The 17,771-nt window shown below is 42.2% G+C and overlaps 1 protein-coding gene across 7 annotated transcripts in view; it reads left to right on the top strand.

Annotated features, from left to right (window-relative positions):
• EZH2 (enhancer of zeste 2 polycomb repressive complex 2 subunit) overlaps positions 1 to 17,771 on the top strand; it is a 64,325-nt gene that overhangs the window by 22,395 nt on the left and 24,159 nt on the right. For 2 of the 7 annotated variants that reach the window (XM_046020669.1, XM_046020671.1), the window contains exons 1-4: positions 4,232 to 4,351; positions 4,954 to 5,082; positions 13,651 to 13,829; positions 17,181 to 17,297. In XM_046020669.1, the coding sequence (XP_045876625.1) occupies positions 5,013 to 5,082; positions 13,651 to 13,829; positions 17,181 to 17,297 (366 nt within the window). In that variant the 5' untranslated portion in view covers positions 4,232 to 4,351; positions 4,954 to 5,012. Of the gene's footprint in view, positions 1 to 4,227; positions 4,352 to 4,953; positions 5,083 to 13,650; positions 13,830 to 17,180; positions 17,298 to 17,771 lie in introns of those variants that run through there. The other 5 variants (XM_046020670.1, XM_046020672.1, XM_046020674.1 and 2 more) reach the window with 3 other exon arrangements.

Below are 17,771 nucleotides of genomic sequence, written 5' to 3' on the forward strand. Positions count from 1 at the left end.
CTAAAAATTGGAGGTATTCACAAATCCTCATTCATTTTTAAAGTTAATGTTTTAAAAAAAAGATTTTGTTTATTTATTTGACAGACAGAGATCACAGGTAGGCAGAGAGAGTGGGGGAAGCAGGCTCCCCGCTGAGCACAGAGCCCGATGTGGGGCTCGATCCCAGGACCCCAAGATCATGACCTGAGCCGAAGGCAAAGGCCTAACCCACTGAGCCACCCAGGTGCCCCTAATTAATTAATTTTTAAGTATTTTATTTATTTATTTGAGAGAGAGTGAGCAGGACAGAGAGAGAGATAATGTGAAGCTGGCTCCACACTGATCTCAGAGCCAGACGTGGAGCTCGGTCCCACGACTGTGAGATCATGACCTGAGCCGAAACCAAAAGTCAGATGTTTAACTGACTAAGACACCCAGGTGCCCCAATCCTCATCCGTTTACTGGCACATTATTTTAATACAGGTTTCTTTCTGCCAATATATGAATGTTTGGAACTTAATCTTGATACTTACTGGGCTGTGGTATGGCGGAAAGCGGTCAGAAGGCCTGATTCGAGGCGGTCGTGCGCTGGGAAGGGGAAGGGGCTGGCTGACATTTGGAGGCTGCAGCCCGCTCAGAACTAGGTGAGTCTGTGAGTTTGGTGTTTGCAACCAGCTGGGAGTAACTGATATTATCCCTAGAGTACTTCTTAATAAAAAGAAATACCAGAAGCTCCAGTTTTGTATTAGGATCTCTTGGTTAGTGGGGCATCTGGCCGTGGGGTCCGAATTGTCCCTGACACTCCTCTCCTTGGAGCTTTCTTGGTAGTGGAGTACGTTTCCCTCCTTTTCCTTGCCCACGCAGGGGAGGCCCCGCCCTTCCTTTTCATACCTTGTGGCACACCTAGACTTTGTGAGCAGTTCACCATTGGTGTAGACACGTTTTGTTTTTGTTTGTATGAAAATGTGTTTGCCGGGGGCGCCTGGGTGGCTCTGTCGGTAGGTGTCTGCCTCCGGCTCAGGTCATCATCTCAGGGTCCTGGGATCGAGCCCCGCGCTGGGCTCCCTGCCTAGCGGGGAGTCTGCTTCTCTGCTTCTACCCTCCCCTTCCCCTCGTGTGAACGGGCACCATTCTCTCTCCCAAAAAAGAAAAAAGACGTATTCGCCAGCCACACAGCCAGGCTCGGAGATTTTACAAATGAGTGAGAATGGTTCTTGCTGCTGAAGAACTTACAGTGAGGGTGAATTGGAGTGAAAAACATGAAAATAGGATTTTAATATGTTGTAAATGCTAGGATAGTGGGAGGGGTTTATTTAACGTAAAACATTCTTCTAAGTGGTGCCTTAAATTTTATTACTTTTAAGTCAACCGGCTTGTTTATCCCTATGTGTTCGAAGAACAGTCCGCTCACTTTTAGCTTGATTTCATAGGTGTGATTCAGAGGTCGTGATCCCTGTGTTTGGATAATTCCCATGAGTGAATTACCATAATTTCTCTTATTTCCTCTCTGTTGTGCGTGTTTACCAGATCGTCCTGTAGCTTCACACCCTCGCTCACATCCTCCTTTCGTGGGAGAGCGAGTGCAGTTTCTGGACATGGGAATCTTTCCGTACGTGCTGTCGTACAGCAGTTCGTTCCAGAATCAATTTTAACGATTTTTTAAAAGATTATTTATGTATTTATTTGACAGACAGAGATCACAAGTAGGCAGAGAGGCAGGCAGAGAGAGAGGGAGGAAGCGGGCTGCGGGGCTCGATCCCAGGACCCTGAGACCATGACCTGAGCCGAAGGCAGAGGCTTTAATCCACTGAGCCACGCAGGCGCCCCCAGAATCAATTTCAAATGTTCTGTTGTGGATCCTGCAGCTCGTATAGTCACACCTTTGGTCAGAGAAACTGTTCCGTCGTGACCCACTTCATCAGAGACGTTGTTACTCGTGGCAGGAACACCATGGAAGGGACACCAGACTCCTCCACAAGGAGGGTTCTAGTATGAAACCACGAAATGCTAAGCGACGGAACGAAGCCTGTTCACCAGCCCAGAAGCCGTGCACCTTGGAGAAAGGGGCTGTGGTACCACCGCGTCCCACGTTGGTGGCAGGCTAGTGCCGCGGTCCCGTGCCCGGTTCCGGTTCCGGCAGGGGCAGGGGTGCTACCTCCGAGGACCAAGCATTTGTCAAGGCGGCAGATGGACTCGTGGTGATTAGTCCGTGGGCTCATGAAGCAAGATAAGCCCTTTGTATCTGATGGCTTTCCGTTCTAGTTCTAGGCCTTTGAAGTGCTCCATGTCTGAAAATAATTTGCATAGAATTACTTGGGCTCATCTGTTAACTAGCAGATACGAAAGATTACCCCAGTTACTTCTTAAACAAAGCCCCCCCCCCCCATGTCGGCGTCTTTTTGGCCTGCCTCCCCGTCTTCTGTCTTCCTCGCTTTGTGCTTTGCCTCAGAGGTAGGGTCATCTGCCTGGATCCGGGTCTCCGGATCATTACCTTTGCTGCCAAAGGCAAGGTCCCACTCGGAACCTTTTCAGTCATCTCTGTGGCCTCATCCGGCAGACTTAGGAGCCCGAGTTCTGAATCTCTTCCTTCTTCTCGTTCACTCAGTGCTTGTCATCTGGGGTATTCAGCTGGTTTCGTGGCCGTCCTTGTTAATGGGGTCCGCCGGCCGGACCTCCTGGCCTGCAGAGCCCCATATCCAGCTGTCCCCTGCTCAGACTTAGCGTTCCTTCTGTTCTTTCCTGGCCTTTTGAAGTCCAGCTCGACGTTGGGGGTTGAGTTGTCACCTTTTTTCCTGCCACCCCCTGCCCCGGACCTTGTCCTGTAGCTCTCACACTGTCTTGTCTTCTTTTTAGCCTTGGTACGTGGGACCTGAGCTCCACGAGGGCAAGTTCTGTGTCATTTATCTTTGTATATTCAGGGCCGGCTTCCTGGGAGTGGGTTATCTTGCTCCTCTTTCAGCTTGAATCGTCCTTGCTGCTCTTGGTGGCTGGGTTTTCTGACCAGGAATTACTCACCGACCTCAGGGCTGTCTTCCCTGAATCTCGTCTCCTTGCGATTTCTCTGTGCGCGAGGGTTTTACGTGGTCCGGTAAATGCAGCCCTACTCCCTTACCGGCCATTCAAGCCGGAACGTCATCCACTCCCGTATTTAAGTCATCACCAAGTTTTCTCTTAAGTGACTCTTGAATTCCTTTACTTCGCTCTCATCCCCAGTGTGGTGGGAGAAGCCACCCTCCTCTCTTGTGCAGAGACTGTGCTGCGGCCCCGTCTCACCCCCTGTGCTGGGCAGCGGCTCTTTCCAGAACATCCATCTCCCCCTTCCCTCTTATTTAAAACGTTCTGGCTATCCTTTGCTCTTAGATAATTTAAACATCCTTGATGTGGCACCTTTGCACCATCTGACAGAGAAATGTCCTAATATTTTGAGGGCACAAGGAACGATTTTAATACTCTGAGAAGCAGATGTTCTAGAAGAGGACATTTGTTTACACTTAAAATGGGGACTCTGTGTTACGACTTCGGCACCTGCGGGGCTATAGGCTTTCCCTACACTTCAAGGTACTGGGTTCCTAGAGCCTGCCGCGGAAGGTAAGACTGAAGAATTTACTTGGCATTTGCTGCGGTTTTGGTTTGCTAGCCGAGAAGCCCCTCCTGCGAGTAAAGGTGGCCCAAGAGGAGGCAGAAGTACAGACTTTTCTCGGTGTTTCCGGCGAGAAGCATGGTTAAAAGTGTGCGCAGGGGACGGCTTTCCTTTGTACGTTTGTTGTACGTTGTACTGTATATTTTCTAGTTGTGGTGCTGTATGTAAATTTTTCTTTTTCAGATTTCTCTTTTTCAGTCATGTTAAATGAATGCCTGTAACCTGCTGACTTAACGATGAGAGATGTAGAGTAACGTGTCTACGCTTTTTTCCCTCTGGCAGTGTGGATCTCCTAGACTAAAAACTAGCTTGTTGTGGTATGCCCTGTTTCTGTAACAGGATCCCGTTTCTGGAAGACGGCTGCTTTTTAGGGGTGGAGAACCTTGGTCAATAAAAATATCCTTTAAAAGCTGTGTTCAATCAAAACTTACACGCGAACGAGCTGTTCGAAGGCTGCAACCCTGTGGCCCGGCTGAGCACCCCTCTCGCACAAGCCTCCGGCGTCGTGTACTGTTTGGTTGGTTGTTAGTTTGCTGGGGATGAAAACACAAGTGATCATATGCAGGCTGGTTAGATTAGTGATTTTAATATGAAACCATTGCTTTTAGAGTAATCATGGGCCAGACTGGAAAGAAATCTGAGAAGGGACCGGTTTGTTGGCGCAAGCGTGTAAAATCTGAGTACATGCGGCTGCGGCAGCTCAAGCGGTTCAGGCGGGCTGACGAAGTGAAGGTACAGCTCTCTTCTGGGACGCGCACCCGCGGTTAAGGATCGCCCCCCACCCCGCCCCACAAGATAAGTTTCCATTTGCCAGGGTCCGTTTTCAGCCAAGGTCGTATTTATAGTAAGATAAATGAAGGCTGGGAAGCCCAGGGCCCTGATCTGTCTTAATTAACATGAAGACGGTCCCAGGCACAGTACTGAGAACGGACAGACTGTGATCTAATGGCCCGTCACTGTGCTTCGAAATTCCCTATCTCTTTAGTGTATCCTTTGTGTTGCTGGGGCAGATTCGGGACCCAAATATAAAGGGATGTGTCTCAGGGTTTTATGTTTCTAAAGCCATTGTGATTTTGTTTTTATAAGCTGTTAACAAAGAAAGGATGGAATGATTTTCTGTTCCCCGCCCACTCTTAATAGAATAATACGTGTGGTGCTTTTGTGTTATTCGAATGTGGGGAAAACTACAGTTTAGTGTAAAATCTGTATGTGTTTGAAGGAATGCTCCTGAAATTTTTGAGAAATCACTAGATTTTAACCTGCGTTAGAGATACTACAAATTTTCTAACAATGAACAATTTCTCTTCTCCTCTCCTTCATTTTTTTTTTTAAAGAGTATGTTTAGTTCCAATCGTCAGAAAATTTTGGAAAGAACGGAAATCTTAAACCAAGAATGGAAACAGCGAAGGATACAGCCTGTGCACATCCTGACTTCTGTGAGCTCATTGCGCGGGACCAGGGAGGTTGGTTAACTCACGCACTGTAGTAATTATCGGTGCATTCTGGTTTTTGCTGTTGCAATGTTGGTTGGTTACTGATAGGAAGTCGTTCACCTCAGGATGTCCATCATTTTTTGCTCTTTTTCATGGGTGACTGTTAGTAGCTGCCGTAGGCAACACCAGGAGCTTCTCCTCTAAGAGAGCTGTAGTGTGCTCAGCACATAGTTTCAGTTACCAGGTAGGTGGTGTGTAGATTTTTATAGGATTGTTGATTAAAAAAACCTTAAGTTAAATACTCTTTAATGGCCTCATCAGATCACTGTGTAGAGCAAGGCTTTCTGACTCACAGTTGTCTTTTTTTTCTCCCCCTTAACATGAATTAGCTATGCTATAAGAAATGTTTTCTTTTCATTCACATTCATGGACTAACAAAGTTATTTATTATTTGAATTATTTTGTTCAAATTCCAAGGCTCTCTAAGAATTTTTAAATTTGCTATTGAGAGATCAGAAGTCCTTTTTTATAGAATTTTTCTAAAGGAAGGCAGTAGATCTTAAATCTGTTTTCAAAAGAAGGCAATAAATGTATTGCGGGTTTTATAATGAAAAGACACATAAAACACAGTGGCAGCAAAATGAAAAAAAAAAAAAATGGCTGAAGCTTGGGGCACCTGGATGGCTCATTCGGTTAAGTGTCTGTCTGACTCTTGATTTCAGCTCAGGTCTTGATCTCAGGGTTGTGAGTTCAAGCCCTGCATTGGGCTCCATCGACGCTGGGTGTGGAGGCTATCTAAAAAAAAAAAATAAAAGACAGTGGCAGAAGCTGGCAAACAGTATGGAACCAGTCAGTAGGGTTTTGGGTCAAGCACGGCGGTGCAAATACCTGTCTGTAAGGAAGCGTGGCGTGGGTGGTGGAGCGCTCCTGGAACGGGCGCGCAGACAAGAAGGAAGAAAGGGATTTGGAGTTGACATTACAACGCGCAGTGGCTAGTTGTTTCTCTGAATGCCTAAACACCGGAAGCACCTAGACAGTGGGATCGATTCTAAAATACGTTTTCGGTGAGGATGTGATACTTACAAAACATTGTAATAAGCAGTGATTGGCTAGCACGTGAGACGCGCTTCCTCAGAGACTCGTCAGTACTGTCCCTTAGCGCGGTCCTTGTGATGACCATGATCGTGCTCTGGTGGTGTCCGTGGTGGCACATGACTTGGAATGATTCTTAGTCTTTTATTCACTTTGTCAGGTGATAGCTCTTTACAGCTTGGGCTTGCAGGTATGGAAGTATGTATTCTACGCTGCTGACACCTTCCGCATCATCTGGGACAGGTCAGGGCCAAATGTTAGAGGTGAAAGACTTTAATACACTAAAGGTGAAAGGGGTTCGTTTCTATGCTAGTCAGTATGATCTCAAAAGGGAGAGGGATGGGGCTTATCAGTCATTCTTTCGAAAGTTTTGTCTGGTGACCTTTTGTTTTGAGGATAAAGGACAAGCTTTGTTTGTTCTTCCCGATGGAATAAATCTTAGAGATTTGGAGAATTAAGTAGGCACACTTGAACACTTACTTTTTGCCACCCATTTTGACTCAAAATGCTAACAAAAACCCATCTTCTATTTATAAGTAAAGTTAACAGCAGTAATGATTTCTGGTAATGGGCTCGGTACTCTGCACACACGAACCTCCTTCGATCTTGGCGATAGTTGTATTAGGCCTGTTTTCCCCCAGACGAGGACGCTGGGCCTTGGGAGACTAGTGAGTTCGCTTGCTCCAGTGATCTGATGCGGGCCCAGGAGAGCACACTTTGCTCAGACACATTAGGAAATGCGTGAAGTTCATTGTTTATTTACACCTTGAATTGTTCATAATATAATTTTAAGTACAGTTCATTCAGGTGAATATTTACTAATTCAGTTTTGCTTTTGGTTCTGTCAAATGGAGATAAATCATGGAATGTAAAGATACTAACTTTTTAATGTGAATTTATGTGAGAAATTGTAAGAAGAAATAGCATTGTAATAAAACAGGATTGCTTTCTCAACTTAGTACCCCATGCAGGTTGAGAAAAACCATTTTCACAAAACAGGAGGGAAAGGAGGGAAATCACCCCCCACCGCAGAAACTCAATTTTTGTTGCCTGAACTCTGACCCGGTCAAGGCTGTTAGGTTCTGAGCTACTCTTGATGGCTGATTCTGCCTCAGATGATTCATCTTTTACTTCCCCCACTCCCCACCCCCTTCAGAACCATCCTCACTGACTTTTGGAAGTTGGACACTTATGCAGTTTGTGATTAGCTTTTTGGTGTTCTCACAATAAAAATAATACGATTTTAGGACTGAAAGGACTTTAATGATCTCTGTCTCATCTCCTTATTTTGTAGCTGAGACTGTATGCCGTTTTATTTTTCTTCCGTTTGAGCATTCCCAGCTGGACGTCAATTTCTTTTATATGCTTTAAGAGTTGGAGTCCGAAGTAGGTCAGAAGCAGGAGGATAAATAAAAGTGTGTTGTGCAAAGACTTTCCTAGTAGTAGGCTTGGCGGGAGTTCAGACTGCAGTGTTGGTCCGAACACCTAAAGTCTGTGGCTTTCAACGTTGGGAAATGCTGTTATAACATTGTTTTAATTAACTGCTTATTTTTATAAACCGATCCTTTGGAAGCGCTGTCTTCAGTTTAAGTCCTTTGTGGCATGAGGACCTTCAACGACAATTTTCAGTTTTTCACTGAAGTCTTATAGGTTAGTTCCTTCTGTGCGTGTAAAGTAGATGTGCTCAGTTTTAAAATGACTGGTTTTTATCTAGGTTATTGTAGTGGAGAACGTCTGACGAAGGTCACACACTCCCTGATGTAATGAAGTGGCCCCTGTAGACGCTGACCTTAGATCGAGGAGCTCTGTCTGCAGTTGAACTTAGAGATTCCCGTCTTCAGTATCGTGTTTTCTTAACATGTGTTTCTAAGATATCTGTGGGTACTTATTTTTTGGTCTTGAGGTTGCAGAACCTAATCAGTTTGGCCCATGCAATTTTTATACAGACTGTGTCAATATTTTTCTTTTTAAAAATACTCCTGAATATTTGAAGACCTGGCGGTGTGTTTTACATTTATTTCCTTTGCTCTTTAATCTCTTCAAGGAACAGTCACCTTAAAAATGTCACTAAGTGGTAATCACAGCCCAAGGGATGAACACCTTATTGATGGAGTGTGTGACTGTTTATAAAAACCATTGCTACTAGTTGATTTTTGTTACTTTGTCTTATCGGTAAAAAACTTTATCTTCTCTAAGTCCTCACCTTGGTAGTCCTGTTCTTCAGTGTGTCTGTTTTTCCAGTTTTAATGAAGAAACTGGTTTAGGAATTGCTCTTGTAGTTCTTACGAGTACATTTCTTTTTGCACATTTGTCCATTTCTTGCTGAAAACCAAATGATGCTTTCCTTCATTGATTCTTCATATCAGGATTTTTATTCCCTGTGTGTATTATGATTGAAAGAGAGACTTGCTCCAATGATGTCTGTCTTCTGGGCAAGTGGTATGATTGGTTTAGTAATTTAAAAATATCCTGCCAGTATGCATTTCTAGATTCCCAGGAGAATTTAATGTTCTTGTAGGAATTTTGTGTCTTGTTTACTAATGAAAATAGCATTTTTAGTGTATATGGAAATGTGGGGCTTCTTCAAGATGCCTGACACAGCGGCATCATTAGAAAGACATCATCGTCCTCGCATTTATGAAGATTATGCATTTTAATACATACAGATTTGATCCTCGTAGTAATAATTGAAATGACTATGAGTTCATCATCTCTCATTTGATATTGCAAATTTTTTTGTGGGGGTGTCGGAGAGGCTTCTATCAAAATAACAGAAAGTAAGTTCTTTTATACCTTTGCAGTTTGGACTCACTATTTTTATTGAAGGAGAGGGATAACGTTGTCTCGTTTGCATGTAGACACTTGATTGCATTATTTATTGACTTATAATGCTCTTTCCTTAGTGAATTGTAAATAGAAATTTTTGTTACTATTTACCAAGAAAGAATGATACAATAGTGTAACCTGTATATAATTTAGTGCTCTTAAATACACTCATCTTTTAGTATAGCAACTGTTTTCTTTCCTTGGTGGATTTCAGGACGGTAGAACCAGTAGGTCTAGATGCTCCTGAGCCATCTGAACAAACATGGCAGGGAGCAAGGTCGTTTTTCTCATGTTTTCGAAATAAATGGATGGTTCTTGGTGTGAACACAGCCTTCCTTTCTTGGTGCTTGGTGCTTGGAAACGAACTAGTTTCCAAGTTGCTTGCTGTAGCTCTTTGCCTTTCTTTAATCATTTATTAGTATTTATTTGGAGAGTTGAGTCCTGTGTTAACTCTGCCAGTCCTTCCCACCCATATAACTTTTCAAGAAATCACTGCAGCCATAGCTTCCCCTTGGCTTTCTTTAGGCTGAAATAGATGGAATGTTTCTTACATGACCATAAGGAGGCTTTTCCTTTTTTTTTTTTTTTTAAAGAACTAATGTTGTAAGTGTTTTATGCTTTTCCAAGAGGTCATTTAAAAAAAAATAAGGGTCACTTACGATATTTGCGTTTGTAGATCACTATCGTATTAAGTTACATATCATATACTTGATGTCTGAGTTTATTTTTTAGACTTCAGATTCTGTATCTGACATTTGGAAACGGAATTTTTCAAAAATGTCAAATGTGTATTTTGTGCACCCAATAAACCAGCAGAAGTTGCTTTCAATTGCTGTTTTTCTCCTAGAACATTGCATGTGTAGTTGGTGTTTTACATACACAGATAATCAACTGTTTAACTGACTGCAAAGATCGAGCTCATTTATCAAGATCAGTAATCACTGATCTACAAAGATCAGTTCTTTTCCCAAAACGCAGAACCAAATTTTTACAGCTACTTTAAGAACAGATTGAACCAGAAGAAATGCTTGTCTAGCCTGCATTGTTAAAAATTGTTTATTGCTCTGAAGAAATAAAATTTTATTAGACCTAGAACTTCTGGGATAACGTGGATTGACTTAAATTTACTGCTTTGGATTCTGCTTTATCTTAATAGATTTTATAACAGAATATTACTGGAGTACCATTTTGGGAGGGTTGGACAGATTTCATGAGTACCTTGTATTGACTGAGGCAGTTTTATGCCAGGTCATGTGAATATCTCTGCGGTTAATGAAACTTTAATCGTTCTCTTCAACTGAAAGGCCATTGCAAAACGACTCTTGAGAATTCAAATTACACTGAAATACATAAAAAGAAGGCAAAAGTTCTGTAGTCCAACTCCTGTGATTTTTAATCTTTCTAATCTCTTTTTCTACATACAACATATTAATAATGATAATATATATTGTATTTCAAAAGGTTACCGCCCACATAAAATGTGCCTGCCAGTTTGGGCCATCACTTAAAAAAATTTTTTTTTTGAGTATAGTTTACACACCCTGTTACATTAGTTTCAGGTGTAGGGCATACTGATTCACTTTCTCTGCTCCTCATGCTGTGTTCACCATGAGTGTGGCCACCATCTGTCACCACACCCCGTGTCAGTACTATTGATATTCCCTGGGCTGCCTTTTACTTTTTTTAAAATCAATTAATTTTTTTGAGAGAGAGCGCGCGTGCGCAAGAGTGCGTGGAGGGAGGGGCAGAGGGAGAGAGAATCTCAGGGAGACTCTCTGTTGAGTGCAGAGCCCAAAGGGGCGCGACCCCATGACCCTGTGATGGTGACCTGAGCTGAAGTCAGCAGTTGGCTGCTCAGTCACCTGAGCCGCCCAGGTACCCCTGCTGTGCCTTTTGTTCCCTGGAATTAGTCACTCCCTAACTGGAAACAGTGTCTCGCTCCCCTCCCCCATTTTGCCCATCTCCCCACCCCCTGCATTTTGGGCCATCACTTCTGCAGCATCTGTCCAGGTCCTCAGTCTCTAAGAATGCAGGGTTTGCTACTGTGAATATACCACCGTTTATTGCCCTATTCTTAAATAGATGAACATTCAGGTTTTAATTTTTTTTTACTTTTGCAATTAGTATTTCGGTCAATACCCTTCATCTACATCTTTGCATCTTTGAGTGATTTTGTAGGAGGAGTTCCTAGAAATGAAATTACTTGGTCAACAGGATATAGGCGTATTTAAATTTTTATGGGTATTGAAATAGCTTTCTCCCGAAAGATTTTCCATCTATACCCCACCAGCTGTTTATGGTAGTGTCTGTTTATCTCTGTTCCCAACGCATAATATTGATCTTTCGGATCTTTGTCCGTGTGATAGGTAAAAAGATATGTTTGTTTGCTTTATATTTCTTACTCAATGAAGTCAAGTTTCTGTTGTTTATATTTCATAATTAACTGTTAGGGTGTTGGATCTGTTAAAATTAAGTTGAACTGTTTTTTTAGGATTTTTAAGGACTTTTGTATATTATTAAATACTCATTTTTTAATCATGTTTTACAGATTCTTTCCCCCCACCCCCCCACATTTTGATGTTATTTCTGGTATATTTTGGTTTATAGAAGTTTTACATATTTATATAGTCAAATTAGAATCTCTTTTGATTTCTGTGTTTCTAAAGGCTTTAGAATGTAAAGATTATATAAATTACCTTTGCATCTTTCTGTTTAGTTGTTTTCACTTATCAGGAATCCTTTGGTATAAACAATGAGTGAGGATTTGGTCTTTAGTATTTTTCTATTTAGCTTTCTAGTTGTTACAGCACTATTTAGTAAATAGCGAACAGTCAAGAAGCAGTTATAAATCTTTTCTGTGGGGCACCTGGGTGGCTCAGTGGGTTAAGTGTCTGCCTTCGGCTCAGGTCATGATCTCGGGGTCCTGGGATCAAGCCCCGCATGGGCCTCCCTGCTTAGCGGGGAGCCTGCTTCTCCCTCTCCTGCTCCCCCTGCTTGTGCTCTCTGTCAAATAAATAAAAAATCTTAAAAAAAAAAAAAAAAAACTTTTCTGCAAAAGTCAGAAGACATGGCCGACCTGATTGGTGGTCCCGGATCTACCCCCTGAGCCAGGACTTTGTGCTTCTCGGAGGCCTGGTGCCGGTGTCGGCTCTCTCGGAAATCGCGCTGCTGCTGCCCTGTAGCTTTCAGCCCCGTCCACTCACGGAACCTTCAGGACGAGCGTGCTGCTGCGGCTTATGGAAGCGGGGGGCTTCACAGTACTCGGTCTCCCATGTGTTAGTTTTTCCTTTCTTTTATTTTTGTTTTTCCAGGGGGTAGAAATGATCTTATTCCCACTCCTAGGACTACTCTTGAGTTAGGTATTTGAGTTTGCTTGGCTTATTTTGGTTAGCTGCTTCCTATGCCTTTTGGGTGTTCTGTAGTTTTACCAAAACGTATGTACGTGGCTCTTGTTCAGTTATTTTAGCAAAACTGGCATTTGTAGCTTATGATTATGGGCAGTGACTTAATACAGCCCCTTCTGATCCCAGATGGCATTGGGTTTTCTCTGTGCATTGGGTTTTGGTTGATACATTTATGATTGCTTTCATTTGATATTAGGCTTTTGAAATTAGGATGCAGGGAAGAGTTTTAAGGGTCTAAACTTGCTGAAATTGCATTCCAAATGTTCTGTGTTCTATGTTAAATGCCTGTGTGTGTGTGTGTGTGTATGTGTGTGTTTCTTCTGGAAAGAACTGTAAGAACTGGCACTTCGAGGATTTTGTCTTTCTGTGATGCTTACGTGAGCTGGGAAGCAAGAGCCCTGTCTTGCAGGTCGAGGTTTTCCTGCCAGTCTGGGGTGGTTCTATAACATACTTTACAACAAAAATGGAAATAATTGAAATTCTGGTTATGAGCCACTCTTTGATTCCTTAGCCCTGATACCCTTGATCAGCTGCTTGTATTAATACGTCTGTGTCATGATCTGATGAGAAATTTTCCTTCCTGTTGTTTAACTCTCATGTCTTCTACTCCCCTTCTCCTAATCAGCCTCTGAGACCTGGTTAGGGACTGACTGCTTCTGTCTAGCTTCTTTTGATCCAAACTTGGTATTTACTCATTCTGGTTTTTTTCTTTAGGACTTATCCACATAAAAGCAGTCAGAAATTAAATTATATACACTGTCATTTTCACCAGAAGGGCTAGCTTAAGATTTGGATGTGTTATCTTTTCTCTGCTGTGATTTTGAGGAATAGAGGCAGTTTCAGAAATCATCCTCTGCTTTTCTTTAGAGTTTGGGTGGCAGTTGGTGCCTTCTTTCCTTACCCCTTAGATGTAAGATGGTTCCTTATTGTTTTTACTTGGAAAGGCTGAAGGATATTAGACAATATCAACAGTGCATTGTGTCTCTGGCATGAATTAAGTGGACCAACCAGTATCCAAGAATATTTTTAACTTGGCTAACCGACTGTATTTTTTCCCCCCACTATATGGAAGTTGGACTTCACCCTTCTGACGTTAAAGATTGTTCAGAGACCAGATGGCCATGGCTATTTCCTTCGGGATGTCCCACTGTAAAATGGGGAGTCATACCGACCTCGTAGGGTAGTGGTGGATTTTAAAGAAGTTAACTTTGGTAAAGTCTCTAGCACAGTGCTTGGCACATAGTAGGGTGTGTTAATTTCTTTCCCTTCCCTGCAGGCCATTCACCTGCTCTTCCCTCTACGATTTTCCATAACACAGTTTTTACTTGGAACCAGCCTTCTGCCAAGAGTCTCAGTTTGGTTGTGTACTCCTACAACTACTATTTTTGGCTTGACTTCCCTCTCCAGCTCCCAGTGGTCCAGCCACACAGTCGCCTATTGTACCAGCTGGTTGATGTAAGTCTATCCATCCTCAGAGGAACCCGGTCACTTACCAGTAAGCTGTGTTTCTCTGAAAATGTAGCATCCTTGATAACTAATAGGCTTTTTTTCTTCTTTACCACTGATGATGAATCACCTATAATGACTTCCTTGTGTGATCCTCAAGTAGGAATGAGAATTGGAGAATTTTATCTGTTGATGTAGGTCTCCTAGTGAGTTCCTGAGCCCAGGACACTTGCCCGATCAGGTAAAATGCTTTGGAGACCCATGAGGTCAAAATCCTTTTCAGTATTGTGCTATATGAGACTTAATTGCATAAACTGTCAAGGATGATACATTTTCAAAGAAAAAAAGTTACTGGTAAGTAACTGGAATTTTTTGAGTAATTTTCCTGTTAAGTCAATAAATAAGAATTCCCAAACTTGTTTTACCAACAAATGCTTTTGCATTTGAATATTATTTCATAAATGAAAGGAATATGGTTATTAGTTAAGGTTAATAGTTAAGGAATGGCTTAGGTTTCTAGAGATGCTGTGTAGATGACGAGGTGGGTTTGGGCCTTCAGTTTTCTAAGTAGATGCTCTCTTAGCGTTAAAGAGAAATTGGAGTGAAACCTCCATTAGGCAAAATCAGCAAATGCGGTCTGTTCATTCCAGAAACATTTTTTGAGTGCCTACTCTTTTTTGAGACACTGTGCTGAGTATCGTTGCGAGACAGAGAAGTAAAACCACACTGTCTCAGCTGCTTTTGCCCTCAGAGAACTGATTTCTGGCCCCTGGGTGACTCCGGTGAGTCTCAGGGTTGAGAGGCTGGGGTCTGACAGGTGCGGGGGCAGTACTGAGCGCTGCGGCCTTTGCCGTCTCACTTTTGTGCTTCTCTGAGTTCTTTCGTTCAGGGGCAAACATCACTGGGCCTCGTTCAGTAGATCCAGAGCATTTTCTACATCCTTAGAGCAAACAGATGAAGCAGAGTCCCTCCTGTAGCTTGGCTGGTGGTTGAAAGGAACAGTCAGCTGTCTAGCCTTAAGTCTGACCTTGGGTTCAGATGTTAAGTTCACAGGTGGGTAAGTCAGAGTTGGAGAGGCAACACGCTCTCCTTCCCACCGCAACCTCTAAAGGAGGCTAATCTTCAGAATTAAAGCCACAATATTAATTTGCTTCCCTCCAAGTGTAAAAGAAAACCCCCAAACTCTAATTTTTTGGGTAAGAAATTACAGTCACTTTGTACTTAAAATCCCTGGACAGTGTATACTACTCGGTTCAGTAATTATGAGGACCCCCGGCCCCACAGTTAGGCAGTTAGGTGGGGAGGAGCCGAGGTGACTTGGTAGTAAGAGGACTAAGAGGAGGGCCTGGGGGAGAGGGCGTCTGGCAGGCAGCAGCCCCGGCGCAGCTGTGCTTGGTCTTGGACCCTACGGGCCTCTGGAGGGCAGGGGCGCAGCACAGAGAGGAGGCGCGTGGGTGTTGAAATCAGACTTAGGCTTCCATCCTGGCTTGGTAACTTCCTACCTTTCTGACTAGGCAAGTTATTTAACTTCTGTGAACCTCAGTCTCCTCCTCATTTGTGAGGTTGTGACGCTGGAGGCTGAGAGGAGCAGTGGTTAAGACGATGTCTACAAAGCACTTAGCACAGTGCCTGCAACATAGTACGTGCTCAATAAATGTTAACTGCTATTACTGGGTTATTGGACGGATGGATGAAGAACCGAATCAGAGACGAGAGCGCGGATCGGGGAGGGACGGTGGCTCTGGAGTTTTAGTGGATCGGACACACCTTCTCATTTACTTGAGCTGTGAGCTTTCTAGTATTATTATCTTTATCTTGGCCCTTTTGGAAAGCAAATTAATGGATTAATCACTGTCACAGTTCTTTCTAACTACTCTGATCTTTAAACCTTCACTTCCACCGGGAAGGAACTGTTTTGTGCTGCAGTGACTGTGACCATGGCAAGATTGTCCCCCTGGCCTGATGAGACGCTGAGGGCCAGGTGTGGCCTGTAAGCCAAAGATTTTCACTGTAATTTCACCAAATCTAGTCCTGCTATTTTTAAGACCTCTCCAATAAAAATCAAACATTTAATAATTACGTGTGTGTATATATATGATTTTTGTTTCATTTTACTCCTTCAGTTCTTCTTTTTACTCTATTTTCACTCATTGTAGCTTATGAATATATGTCCGAGGGCATTTTTGAGCAGGTTCTTGGAAGCCTTACAATTGGGTAATGGTCCTCTTTAAGAAAAGCTGGATTCCTAGACAGTATAGAAAGTGCTGTGATCCTTTGGGCACAGATTTTTACCGTATTTCATAGAATCAAAGATGCAAAATTTTGAACATTTTTATATCTGAAGCCGGAATGCATCTTAGAATTGCTGTGATAAGAAAGCATTATGTTACAGTTTGACTGGCAACATTATTTTCTCACTGATACAGAAAGTAATGGAATGCCTTGAAATTGAGGTCATCACAGGTTGGATGAAATACGGTATTTCAAGAGAGTAGATGCACTTAAACATTCTAGAATACGGTATCGGTGGCAGTATGTGTAGCGGGTAAGAGGGAGGCTCCAGAGTCAGGCTTTCTCTCTGGGATGAAATTTTAGCCCTATCTACTGCATGACTTTGGGCCAGTTACTTACCTTTTTTTCACCTGAGTTTTCTCATCTGTAAAATGGGGGCTAAGAGTTAGTCCTCATCTTACAGTGTTGTCAAGAGGACAGAATATGATAAGACATGTAATGTGTTTGGAATAGTGCCTCGCACATAGAAAGTGCTTAATAATGCTAGCTATTATCATTAATTTAGAGATTATACTTTTGCAGAATGGATATGAACTTCTTTTGTTGTGATTGAAATTCAGATCTGTTACTACCCTTCATTTTTGTTTATCATCCGGTAATATCAGTAAATGATGCTTGGGCTTTTTAAAAGGGAGGATAAAGATAAGAAAGGTGAACCTAACAGTTTTCATATTCTTATTAAGTGAGATTTAAGAGGCATATTTGGTCTATATAATATTATTCCATGTGGTTGAGATCTAAAAGAAATTAAGCATCGAGCTAGGAAACTTATAGTGAGTTAACCTGAGGCTAGCACGTATCTGTTTTTGATTCTGGTTGATACTGGTAAGTATGGGAAGGGTTCTTGGAAGCTTTTGAAAATTTGCGAAATCTGAAGCATTTTTTTCACTTTAAGTAAAAGAAAGTAAGAAGGAGAGAATCCCTCATGGTTGTTAGGAACCTTGTTGTCTTAGTTAAAGGAATTTCCTTTTCAAAATTACCTAAGTGGGCAGCGTCCCTTTATAATATGTTGACAGCTTAAGGTTGTCTTTTAATTCTTATGAGTCAATTTTATTTTTTCTGTTCTAGTGTTCAGTGACCAGTGACTTGGATTTTCCAACACAAGTCATCCCATTAAAGACTCTGAATGCAGTTGCTTCAGTACCCATAATGTATTCTTGGTCTCCCCTACAGCAGAATTTTATGGTATGTAAATCATTCGTCATCTGCTTACTTGATAATAACTTATTTTAAATAAAATACAATTTTCTTGTCAAGGTGAATCAAAATAATATAAGTTTAAAAAGTTATCGAAATGATAACACTCTGATTTTTTTTTTAAACCGATATATACTTTTTAATAAACCTTTATGGTGTTGCTCTTTTTCTAGTCTTTCCTAGTTAAAATATTCTCTAAAGAAAGAGTGTTAAGCAGAAATCCTACCTGGGATTAAAAATATGTTTAAAAGATGAAGCTTATAGTTCTTATGCTCAAAAAGGTCAGTCAGTATTCTGTAATTTCAGTCAGATATTAATGGAGAACTTTGTTGAAACGGTTTTAGGCGGCATGTTATTAAATGATAATGTACATTATGAAATATGCTCAGGGCCTATAAAACACAAATTTCCACAGATTAGCATATTTCCACAGATAAAACTGCCCCAATAGCTTTTGTGACA

The sequence above is a fragment of the Meles meles genome, chromosome 10 (genome assembly GCF_922984935.1).
Source record: "Meles meles chromosome 10, mMelMel3.1 paternal haplotype, whole genome shotgun sequence".
Classification (NCBI taxonomy): domain Eukaryota; kingdom Metazoa; phylum Chordata; class Mammalia; order Carnivora; family Mustelidae; genus Meles; species Meles meles.